Consider the following 11,903-nt stretch of genomic DNA (forward strand, 5'->3'; position numbering starts at 1 on the left):
TCAAAATGACCGGCTGGATCGTTGCAACGCGTCACCTCAAAATCAATACCAAACCGACTCTATGCCCCAAAATCAATCATTACCGTTCATATCTCAGATAAACATATATCAAAATGTTCAGTTTAACAGTGTTACACATAAGAGGGATCAACAATATGTGAGGAATCAAATAAGAAGTTAAAATCTTTAATCAAAATCGGAAAGTCAACCCAAAATATCAACCCCGGGGCTGCACCTCAAAACCCGATAAAATTTACAAATCCTGAATACCCATTCAATTACGAGTCCAACCATACCAAAATTATACAATTCCCATCACAATCGACCCTCAAGTCATCAAATCTTACTCTCCAACAACATAGTCTAAAATCTCCAATTTTCACTTCAAACACGCATAAACTAGGTATAATAATCAATGGATAATCAAGATTTATTAATGAAAATGATGAATCTTCACTTACCTCTTCAATTGTAGCCAAAACCCTCTAAAACTCGCCCCTAGCCAAGTTCCACAAGTCTAAAATGAGAGAAAAATATGAAACCCTTCGATTATAAGTTCTGCCAGTCAATCCACATCTGCGGTCCAAATGGTTTCACCTGCGATGCTGCTTTTGTTGTCAAATTTCTGCATCTACAGAATTCACTTAGACACCCAACCAATCACACTTGCGGCTAAAAAATGCACACCTGCGAGACCGCTCTTGCGGTCCTGTCCGCACCTGTGGAGAACTTCCGCTTCTGCAACTCCAGCCTATCCTGCCCATATTTGCTTCTACAGCAAAAATCTCGCACCTGCGGGCTCACATATGCGGAAAATATCTCGCATTTGCGGCCATTGCCAAGACCAGCTAACTTCGCTTCTGCGATAAGCCTGTCGCTTCTGTGACTTCGCACCTGCGGTCAAGACCTCGCAGGTGCGATCACACTAGAAGCCATAAGATTCAGCAATTTCTTAAGTCCAAATATTAATCCGAATCACACATGAGGCTCCTGGGACCCCATCCAAATATACCAACAAGTCCTAATGAAACTAATGATCGATATGAACTTAGTCGAAGCCTCAAATCACATCCAACAACGTCAAATCACCAATTTTACCCCAATTCAAGCCTAATGAACTTTCAACTTCTAAAACTAATGTCAAACTATATCAAATCAATTCCGAATGACCTCAAATTTTGTACACTAGTCCCAAGTGACACAACAAACCTATTCCCAATCCCGAAATCGAAATCTGAACCTAGTATCAGCAAAGTCAACTCTTGATCAAATTTCTCAACCTACCAAACCTTCTACTTTCCAACTTTCGTCAATGTAAGTAAAAACGACATACGTACCTCCAAACCAATATCCGTACATACGCCTAAGTCCAAAATTACCATATGAAGCTATCTGAACCATCAAAACTTCATTCCCGAGTCGCTTACCTAAAAGTCAAACTCTAGTCAACTCTTTCAACTTAAGCTTCCAACCTTGAGACTAAGTGTCCCAATTCACTCCGACACGTCCCCAAACCAACCGTCCCGACAAGTCATATAACCACAAATGAATATAGAAAAAGTGATAAATAGGGGAACGATGCTATAATACACAAAACGACCGACCAGATCGTTATATTTCAACACATGATATGTAGCTCTAAAATGTGCTTCTCGGGGGATCTGCATGTATTGACTGATGTTGCACACTGTAGGATATGCCAAGAAAGGTCTGGCAGCATGGGACCTTCGTCTGCTTTCAAATTAATAGAGGGATCCAGAGGTGAAGAGATGTCAGAATATTTTGTGCAGCCAAATTCTTTAAGGAGATCCATAGTGAACTTTCTTTAGGATATCAGAACTCCATCATCCCAATAGAGCAATTTAAACCCCAAGAAATAGTGTAGTCTTCCTAGATCTTTTATCTTAAACGTTCTATTTAAGAAAGTTTTTAATGAACCAATTTCCTCCTGGTGAGTGCTTGTTATAATAACATCAATTATATAAACAACTATAAATACCACTAAGGAGCCATCCTTCTTGTGAAATAATGAGTAATCTAGCAGTGAATGTGTGTATCCTCCATAGCACATTACTACAGTCAATTACTCATACCATTATTTGTTTACCTATTTAAGTCCATATAAAGATTTAGTCAATTTGCATATCAGGTTTGGCATGTCCACAACAAGTCCTTAAGGTACTTATATATATAAATATTCATGTAGATTCCTATGAAGAAAAGTATTGTTGACATCCAACTGGAAAAGCTGTCATCCCTTCTTCACTGTTGTCCCAACCAAAGCTATTACAATTGTCATTTTTACAATAGGTGAGAATGTTTCCGTATAATCTATACCAGCCTATTGGTTGTATCATATCACTACTAGCATGACCTTAAATCTTTCAACACTTGCCCTATACTTCACTTTATACACCATTTGCAACTTATTGCCTTTTTACCGATTAGGAGTGGCACTAGACTCTATGTGTTATTTGCATATAGTACCTCAAATTCTTGATTCATAGCTATTTGCCAAGCATGACTTGCAACTACTTCTTCAATGGGACAAAAAGTAAAGAATGTCACATGAATTGAGAATCACATAACCAGAAAAAGAAATGAGTCAAGCGAGCTCTAATGGTGGACAAGCAAAACCTTAGTGAGGGAGAGAAGAGAAAACCCAATACAAGCTTCTAGAGTATTAGAGCACTCAATTAGAAAAATGAATTATTATTTCATTGTACAAAATATTTGTTCCTCTACTCATACACATTTATACAGGTGGCAACTAACTGACAACTGACCAACTAACAAAACTAACTAAGCAACTAACATAATTAAGAAAATAAATTAAATACAAGTGTAGATTATACGGGGAATAGTTCTAAAATGCCTTGATTAAATTATATATAGAACTTAGAAAAGCAAACAAAGTTGGAATTTTTCAACACTAAATGTTAATTTGTGATGCAAATCGTCAGTCTCTGATGTAGAATCTTTAAGCATCATCAGCATCTATTGTGAGCCTGCAACATATACTATACTGAGCGATGAATGCCAAAATTACTAATCGATGTTACTTATTGGGAGACTGATACATCAATATCTTTTGGACACTTAATATGAAATGCATTTTAATTTATGAAATGTATTGTAATTTAATTTCACAAGCTCTTAAAAATGCTGATTTGGAGAGAGCTGCAAGCCTCCCCTTGGGAATAAAATGGGAACAATATTCTGAATTATAATTTAATGATGCAGGAAAATAAGTTTTAGGTAAATAAGTTGTACCTTTCCTATTTTACCATCATAAATAATTAAAAAAGTGAACATTTTACGATTTTATAAAAAACTAAAAGAAAAAAAAAAAGAATAAAGTACAAATGTGTGTGTATATGTTAAATTAAGGTCTTTCTTATTTTACTCTCATAAATTATTAAAAATATTTTCTTGGACAACAAGCCTAAATTTATATTTAGGCATCACAATTCCGTTTAATTTTACCTCTGATTTTGTTCTTCTTATGTTGACTAAACTTGCACTGCTTATGTTCAATCTTAATTCTATATATCCTAAAATTCTTACTTTCTATAGTGCTTGTTCATAGTTTAAACTTTTGGTTGAGACCATTGTTGGTTCCGTCAATTAGTACAATTCGTCAACATAGCATAAGCCATGGTACCTCATTTTGTATTATATTATTTAGCTAATACATAACAAGGGTAAATATGTATGAGCTCAATATTTTATTTCTGATGTAAACCCATGAATACATTAAACGTCTTTGTATCTCTTACTATTATTCTCACGCTAATGACTACTGACGAACCCAAAATTTTAAATTATGGATTCTCAACTAAATTATAAGATGGAGTTGCTACTGAAAATGGATATTCAGTATATATATATTTGTATGAATTAATAGTTTTTCTTTATAGATAATATAGTATTTGACTCCAAAAGTAACGAGTGCCTCAGCACTCAGCCATTGCTAGTAACAACTTTATAAAATTTATATATCTAATATAATTTTTTTTTCAACATTCATTAAAGGATTAATTTTCGAGCAAAAATATGACCTTTCTTGTAGATCTATCTAACATAAATCTAAATTGATTCTTTATCACTTTTTCTTAAGTTTACGTTGCATCACTCTTTTTCTAAATTTCATCGTATGACTCATAAGTTTAATGTTGTGATGGTTCGCACAATTTTAGTTGACTCTATTATTATTATTATAAATTACTGTAATAGAATTAAGGTACTTTCTCTAAGTTGGTCGGGCATCCTACACTTCTCAATATATCATTAAATAATTTGGTATGTTATTCTATTCTGACTTCTCTCCTAAACAATTTCAAACCTCTATAAGAAATTAAAAATACCATTGGGATCGCATATTTTTCTAATCATCATATTTTTCAATGCATCATTTACCTTAAAATTAGAAATTATGATGCTAAATAATTAACCTTATAGGTGTCAAGAAAATAATTAAGCTTATGGGTAAACGTGGTCAATTTAGTAGCAGTAATTTGCAGATCACATATTTCTCACATTATTCACGTCGCTGGTTGCAAACTGCACACTTGTTTTAGTGAGATTAAAAATTCGACAAGTCACCTTATAAAATACCAGAAAATAATAATACTCCTAGTTGCAGCTCTCACTTCACCTCTTATTAGCAATGCTCCAAAACCCAATTGACTAAACCTCTCAAATCTTGTACAACAATGGAGAACATATACAATTTATCCACCATCTCTCCAATTTGTCAGCCAAAGAAAAACCTTGGATTTTCTTGGACTGTTACTAATTCTGCAACTTCAGTGACAAATGGGAAAATTCTCTCTTTGACCAAGTTCAAGAATTTGAACACTTTCTCATCAACCTTGAAGCTGCAGTGTCAAAAATCAAGACATGCATGTGTAGTGAAAGCAGTCGCAGGAGCTGATTCATCTGTTGAAATGATTAAAGAGGAAAATAGGGAGGTTGTAAAACCGATTTACTCTTCTACACCTTCTAATCGTCCGCTTCGAACTCCTCATAGCGGGTAACAAGACTACTAATCCATGCCCTTTTTGTTTTTGATGATTTAGTTGAATGGAATTGACATATAACAGTGATTTTCTCAAAAAATATTTGATTTTAAGCACCCCATCAAATTTATGTAGTAAATGATTTTTAATTGAAATCCATGCCGTTTTGATGATTTAGTTGAATGATATTGACATATAACAGTAATTTTCTCAAAAAAGATTTGAGTTTTAAGCACTCATCAAATTTAAATATTTGATTTTTAATAATTGAAATACTTGCCAATTGATGATTTAGTTGAATGGATTTGAAATAAAACGGTAGTTTTCTCAAAAATATTTGATTTTTAAGCACCCATCAAATTTATATATTTGATTTTTAGTTGAAACATGGAAGAGAAAGTTGTTTAGAAGAATTGGAAAAGTGCAGTACTTGTTTTCTGAAAAGATTGGAGGGGTGAAGTAGTTTGGAGTTAGAGTTTGCTTTTTGATATCTAGAATGCAATGTAGTAGGAGGATGGATCCGTTAGTGATAATTTACTTGGTAGTTTGGTGCAGTATAAGTCATTTTTTATTTTGATGTCTTAGGTACCATTTTGATGGAAGTAGCAGAAAATTCTTTGAAGGTTGGTTCTTTAAGGTATCAATTCCAGAATGCAGACAGAGTTTCTGCTTTATGTATTCTGTAGAGAATCCTGCATTTCCAAAGAAATTGAGTAGCTTTGAGGAGCTGCAATATGGACCTCGCTTTACTGGAGTGGGAGCTCAAATTCTTGGTCCAGATGACAAGTATATTTGTCAATATACTCAAGAGTCTTCAAACTTCTGGGGAAGTATGTTTTTACTTTTTTCTATGTGATTCTTTATTTTGAGCTGATAATGTGTTTCTGTTGTACTAGGATTGAAGTGGATGATCTTCTCTTCTCATGCTTAGTAGTGGTTCAGTAAATGAAAGTTACTCCTGTTCTTTATCTTCCTTCTTTTTTAGCAGAAGAAGGTTTCTGTCTTCCTTTATGTATCATGAGTTTTCTCTTTTTGACCACCTCGACAGTGTTGTTAAGACCACGGTGATGTAAAGTCCAATGGTTTTCTTTACTCATGAATGCTCTCTTATTCTTTACGAGTCAAATCTTTCTAAGAGGATTACTTTTCAATATAGCCTATAGTCTTTGTTTATTTATTTCATATCCTACCTAGAATCGTCTCTTGTCGGAGAAGGACTAGTATTGTTTCCCCTATTGTAGTATGTTATTCTGTCCCATTGTTCATTTTAAAAACTTTCCAGCGCGCTAACAAATAACAGTATCTCATTATCAGGTAGCCATGAACTGATGCTTGGGAACACCTTCATTACCCAAAATAGTGCTAGGTCTCCAAAAAAAGAAGTTCCTCCTCAGGTCTCTCCATTTCTTTCTGCCCTCAGTTAAACTGTCTTTTTCCTTTAGTAATATATTTTCAGAGATCATGTTTTTTGACAAGTAATATGTAAATCCATGTTTTGTGTGGAAAAATAAAGCAAAAAGCTAGGCTTATTACTCAATCTCGTGTTGCTGGTCTTACTATAATAGTTAGGCTAGCTGTATGACTAAATGAATAAAAACTTGAGGCACTCTTTTCGTTCACTGGTGACATTTCCTATAAGAAAACTCTATCGTTCACATACCCAGTATGCCCTATGATTGACCTTATGTCTTTCTAATGGCTTGTACAGGAGTTTAATCGCCGTGTTGTAGAGGGCTTTCAAGTTACCCCACTTTGGCATCAAGGAAGTATTCGCGATGACGGGAGGTACTAATTTCTTGAAAAGTTTCTTGTGTTGTTTCCAATATGCGTATTGTCTTGAAACAGAGTGTAGCAGAAATCAATTTCAGCAGCATTTTTTGCTTCAAGTTGTTATGATACTCTTTGGGTATTAAGTATTTTATCTCACCTTCTTAGGCTACTTAATTCTACATTATGTAAAGAGTTTGATATACTGTTTCTCCTTTTAGTTTCCCTCACTTGAGAAGCGGGGAATGTTTTGTGCTTTGCTTCTTTTCTTGGAGAAGATATGTTTTTTCAGTTCAATACTAAGATGGTGCTGGATTTGACAACCCTAGGATCTTGTATTCAACACTTGATAACAAGCATATCAAAGGTTGTAGCAGCTACACTGTTGCACAAAGCAAGGATCTTACTGTACATCTGAATGGACCAGAATGGAGTTTTCATTGTAGTTGTCACTAGTGAATTATAACTCGTATTATCTTCTTATGATAGCTTTTACGTCACCTTTATTTTAGAGTTTAGAGAACCAATTATTGTGTCTTATACCTGCATCATAGAGCTGTATCAATCAGTTCTCTGTTAAGAGATGTATAGCTCCTTCTCAAAAGAGCTGTATTGTCGTCTTGTAATAGCATTCTCTTGAGCAGCTCTTTTGCCTTAATGTTGTATAATGTATGCTACCATGCTATTAGCATTAGTTATTAGCAAACAATTGCTGCTGTCTTTCTTTTCAAGCAAAGTTCTCCTTTCAAGCATCAAACAAGTTTTGTGAACCTTACCTGAAAAAAAAAGTTTCTTAAAACCTGTGGATTGCCTTACCCATCTCTCAAAGAGCAATCTCTGGTCCTAGGCTTCTCTCACATTTGAAGGATATTTGGCCTTTATTATCTTGTAATTAAGGTAGATTAAGTCCTAATATACTTTCTGCTCAAAGTTTGGGAAGAAAAAGAAATAGATTTGTATGTTAATTTTTTGTACGGTCATCATATAGGTGCTGATCGATTGACATGACTCAACTTGACAGGACAGATTATACTGAAATTGTGAAAACTGCTAGCTGGGAGTATAGCACGCGGCCCATTTATGGATGGGGTGACGTTAACTCAAAGCAGAAGTCCACAGCAGGATGGCCTGCTGCTTTTCCTGTATTTGAACCGCATTGGCAAATATGCATGGCAGCTGGACTTTCAACAGGTAATATCTACTTCCTCCCTGTGCCAAAAAGATGGGCACCTTTCAATATTTTCTTAATAAGAAGCATTTATAGCCACACAAATGCTATGGCATGTTTCAGGCCACAAGTTTCTAAAGTTTTACAGCCACACAATGCTATGGCTTATTTAAGATCAAATATCTTAAAAGTCTTCCCTTCTTTATTAAAGTTTGTGCCAAGTCAAACTAGGACTATCTTTTTGAAACAGAGGGAGTAATTCTTTTCCCAACTTTTCAGTTAGGCTTTAGCTTATCAAGAATTTCTCTGCTCATATATCATTTCATGGGGTTCTCTGTTGTATGAGTTGGAAGTTCTTCATTAATCTAAACTCATAATTTTTTCAGTCTGATCTCTTGGCCCCAGTTTGGACTTATAAGGTCCTATACGCCTCTTTACATCCTCCTTTTCGGTCCTCCAATTCTTCATTTTTACCAAGTCATCAGGATTAATACGAGAACCTGGATCTTTATGATCTTTTTATCTAAATTGTGATCTCCGATAACCACGTGACAGATATGCTATTGTGAAATCAGATTTGATCATTTGACTATTTCTTTTTCAACTATATACTAGCTGGGTTAAAAGTAGAACTCTTTCTTTTGAAAAGCATTTCAAGTCCATTTAGGGTCACCCTGAGACCCTATTGAGAGTCGCAGAACTGTAGGATTGGTATTTGACACTTACAAAATAAGAAATAAAAGAAGGTTGGTATTTTGGACTATGCTTTAGAAACCAGATCCATATTTCATGTACTTTAACGATTAGAGTTGAAATGCAAATATTTATCAGCTATAAAGTTGAGTGCAATGTGTTGTTATTTGTTTGATAAACATAAAAAGGAATAAGAGGAAGTACCTAATCATGATCTCTTCTGCCAGGCTGGATAGAGTGGGATGGTCAGCGGTATGAGTTTCAAAATGCTCCTTCGTACTCTGAAAAGAACTGGGGTGGTGCCTTCCCAAGAAAGTGGTTTTGGGTACCTCTTACCTCCTTGGCATCTCACTTTGCAGAATACATTCAATTATTTGCAGCTTCTTGTTTGTATCCAACTTTGCTCAAGAATTGTGAACCATTATGTATATCGTGTCTACTTTTTTCTTTCTTTTTTTTGGATCACTAGTTTTGGGATCAGATATTTGGCATTCAGGGTATACCCTCCATGAGATTTCTGATAGGTAAACTCGGCTGAAGAATCAATGAACTATTTGTTATTCAATTAGCCAGTGTGTCAACTTAGATCTCCTATGTTTTCTTGAAATTTGGAAGGGAAAAGAAAAAAGAAGGGTAGGTGTCAGGCTGAACAGACTAATATGCAAAGAACACAATTAGTTGCTCATCAAACTTGTCGTAAATGACATTCTTTAGTACTGGAACTGCAATGCATCATTATTTTCCTTTCTCAGTTTGCATCCAATCTTTTTAATTACAGGTGCAATGCAGTGTCTTTGAAGGTGCAATTGGAGATGTTGCTTTGACTGCTGGTGGTGGATTGAGGCAACTTCCTGGATTGAGTCAGACTTTCGAAAATGCTGCTTTGGTACTTCCTTTTCTTCATTGGTTACCAGTTTTATTCGAACTTGATTTGAGCAATGCATTTAGACGGATGGTATTTCATGCTGTATCTTGAAAGCTTCTACTTTGCTAGTTTTGGCTTTACTATGTAATTTCACTACCTTTATTAATCCTTATCTTTTACAAATCTTGCAGATAGGAATTCACTATGGAGGTATTTTCTATGAATTTGTTCCATGGAATGCTAGCGTTAGTTGGGAAATTGCTCAATGGGGTAAATGGCATATACTTGGGGAGAATGAGACACATACAGTAAGTTTGCATTTTCAGAATATTACTCCTTTCCGATATCTTGCGTCAGTGCTGAAGCCAATGTAGCTATTGGTTTGTCTGTACCAAATGAAATTAATGCCCTATTAAAGACCTGAATTTCATTAATTAGCGGGAAGCTGATTTTAGCGTGTTTGTGGTAGATGCATTAGATACCTAATTTGGATATGTGATTTGAACAGGTAGAACTGGAAGCAACGGTGGAAGATCCTGGTACCACATTACGCGCTCCCACAGATGAGATGGGTCTCGCTCCTGCATGTAGAGACACTTGTTTCGGTGATCTAAGACTGCAATTGTGGGAACGAAAGAGTAATGGAAGTAAAGGAAAGGTACATGTTATTTTGGGGCATACTTACCATATTTGGAAGTTAAAGTAGAGATGAATGAATTTTTTAGGGGTCGTATAGTTTGGGGATAAGAAAACTTGTTTCCATATACTCCAACTCTGTAGTAGAATACCTGAAACCAGATTCCTGTATTATGAATGTCGATATAACTTATATTTGAATTTGTGCTATTTTACAAAATGCAGAATAAGAATACTTGTATTAACAATAGTGGATAAGAATATTTAAAGACAAAAATGCCCCTAAATTAGGAAATTTCTGTATAACAATACATGTATTGTTATTCACCGCAAAAGAGCCTTGCATTATTATTTATCACATAATAATTATTGCATTACTGTTCACTACATACCAGATCTCTACAATTCATATCATCCACTTCATGTGCTTGCTAAGCTTGTCTATGACTTTTATTTTTGTTAAATTTTGGGGATATTTTCCTTTCACCCAAATTACTTAGCTTGACATTTCTGTTTTGCGATGTTCAGTTTTTTACTCGATATAATTCCACATTAGACAGTTCTATACAATTTATTGGCCCAATTTGTTAAGCAAACAATTCAAATATATTAAAGAATGATAACGCTACATATATTACTTTGGTGGTCTGCTCTACCAATTAACGTATTGCAGTTAAGGTAAATAACTCCTTACCCTCCAACCACTAAAATTTCACCTGTTAACAGAGTACCTTGGTTTAGCCACTGGTGCAATAGAAAGAGATTTGAAAATGTAAATTTTATGGTACAGTTTTGATGCAAACAAAATGGCGGATGTCGTCCTATTTCATAACTTCTTTACGTCATATTTTGATCCAGTTGTCAGCCAACAGTTTTGCTCTACTTCAACATTAATCGCTTTTCGTTTATTTTCAACGACGTTGTTGCTTTTTGTAGGTTATTTTGGATGTTACAAGCAATATGGCAGGTCTAGAAGTTGGGGGAGGACCATGGTTCAACACATGGAAGGGAAAAGCACAGATGCCAGAAATTGTTACTCGAGCTATTAACGTTCCTGTGGATTTGGATGGTATATTCCGCTTCACTCCATTTCTCAAACCCCCTGGCCTGTAAGCAACGCAAAAGGCTATAGTTTCTTCTTGATTACATTTTGTAAATAAATAGCATAATCTTGCCTTTTGAGTATTGACCAAAATTAAAGGAAAAGAATTTGCGGTTGCAGGTGATTTTATTTATATATTATATTGTGGTGTCTAGGCACACTTCGATTAAAACATATGTAATCTTGTCCATCACGGTGGGAGCAGATGGGCTCAAGTCAAGTACTGTAGGTGGAATTCGAACGTTAAAGTTTCGGATTGTTACTCTTATGCTTCAACAACTAAGTTATCTTTTTGGAGTCAATTGTGCATGATTCTTCTAACCTGGTTCATTAGTACTCGGTAAGTCTCATAGACTATCTCAAAAGTGAGACAAGAAAAAAGATGCATACTCTATAATTCATATTCTCCTAAGAATGAAATTGTATGCGTATCTAAAACATTCATCACTTGATATTTCATCATATACGAAACATATAACATTTCATTTGTAACCATAAGCTATCAAATCATGTGGATGCACCAAACTTTTATTTGTCCCTTAAAACATAGCATGCATTATCATCATTATAAAAGATATGGAAAAAGATTCAAAACATGGTGAAAAAGATTTCAGGAAAAACTAAAAACGTTTTCCGGAGAGACGTTTTCAA

General features: G+C 34.9%; 1 protein-coding gene across 1 annotated transcript; it reads left to right on the forward strand.

The window, feature by feature from the left end:
- The first annotated feature begins 4,537 nt into the window (after positions 1-4,537).
- LOC107798727 (putative tocopherol cyclase, chloroplastic) lies at positions 4,538-11,554 on the forward strand. Its single transcript, XM_016621758.2, has 10 exons — positions 4,538-5,035; positions 5,607-5,851; positions 6,336-6,415; positions 6,730-6,806; positions 7,810-7,979; positions 8,877-8,974; positions 9,428-9,535; positions 9,706-9,822; positions 10,023-10,172; positions 11,087-11,554. Exons 1-10 carry the CDS (start codon positions 4,716-4,718, stop codon positions 11,261-11,263), a joined length of 1,542 nt encoding a protein of 513 aa, XP_016477244.2. The 5' UTR covers positions 4,538-4,715; the 3' UTR covers positions 11,264-11,554.
- Positions 11,555-11,903: the final 349 nt, after the last annotated feature.

Source organism: Nicotiana tabacum, chromosome 23 (assembly GCF_000715075.1).
Source record: "Nicotiana tabacum cultivar K326 chromosome 23, ASM71507v2, whole genome shotgun sequence".
NCBI classification, from domain to species: Eukaryota; Viridiplantae; Streptophyta; class Magnoliopsida; order Solanales; family Solanaceae; genus Nicotiana; species Nicotiana tabacum.

Coding starts and splice junctions, on each gene's coding strand:
- LOC107798727 (XM_016621758.2), top strand. CDS start 4,716: ATGGAGAACATATACAATTTATCCACCATCTCTCCAATTTGTCAGCCA. Junction 9,536..9,705: donor CTTTCGAAAATGCTGCTTTG/GTACTTCCTTTT, acceptor CAAATCTTGCAG/ATAGGAATTCACTATGGAGG. Junction 10,173..11,086: donor GTAATGGAAGTAAAGGAAAG/GTACATGTTATT, acceptor TGCTTTTTGTAG/GTTATTTTGGATGTTACAAG.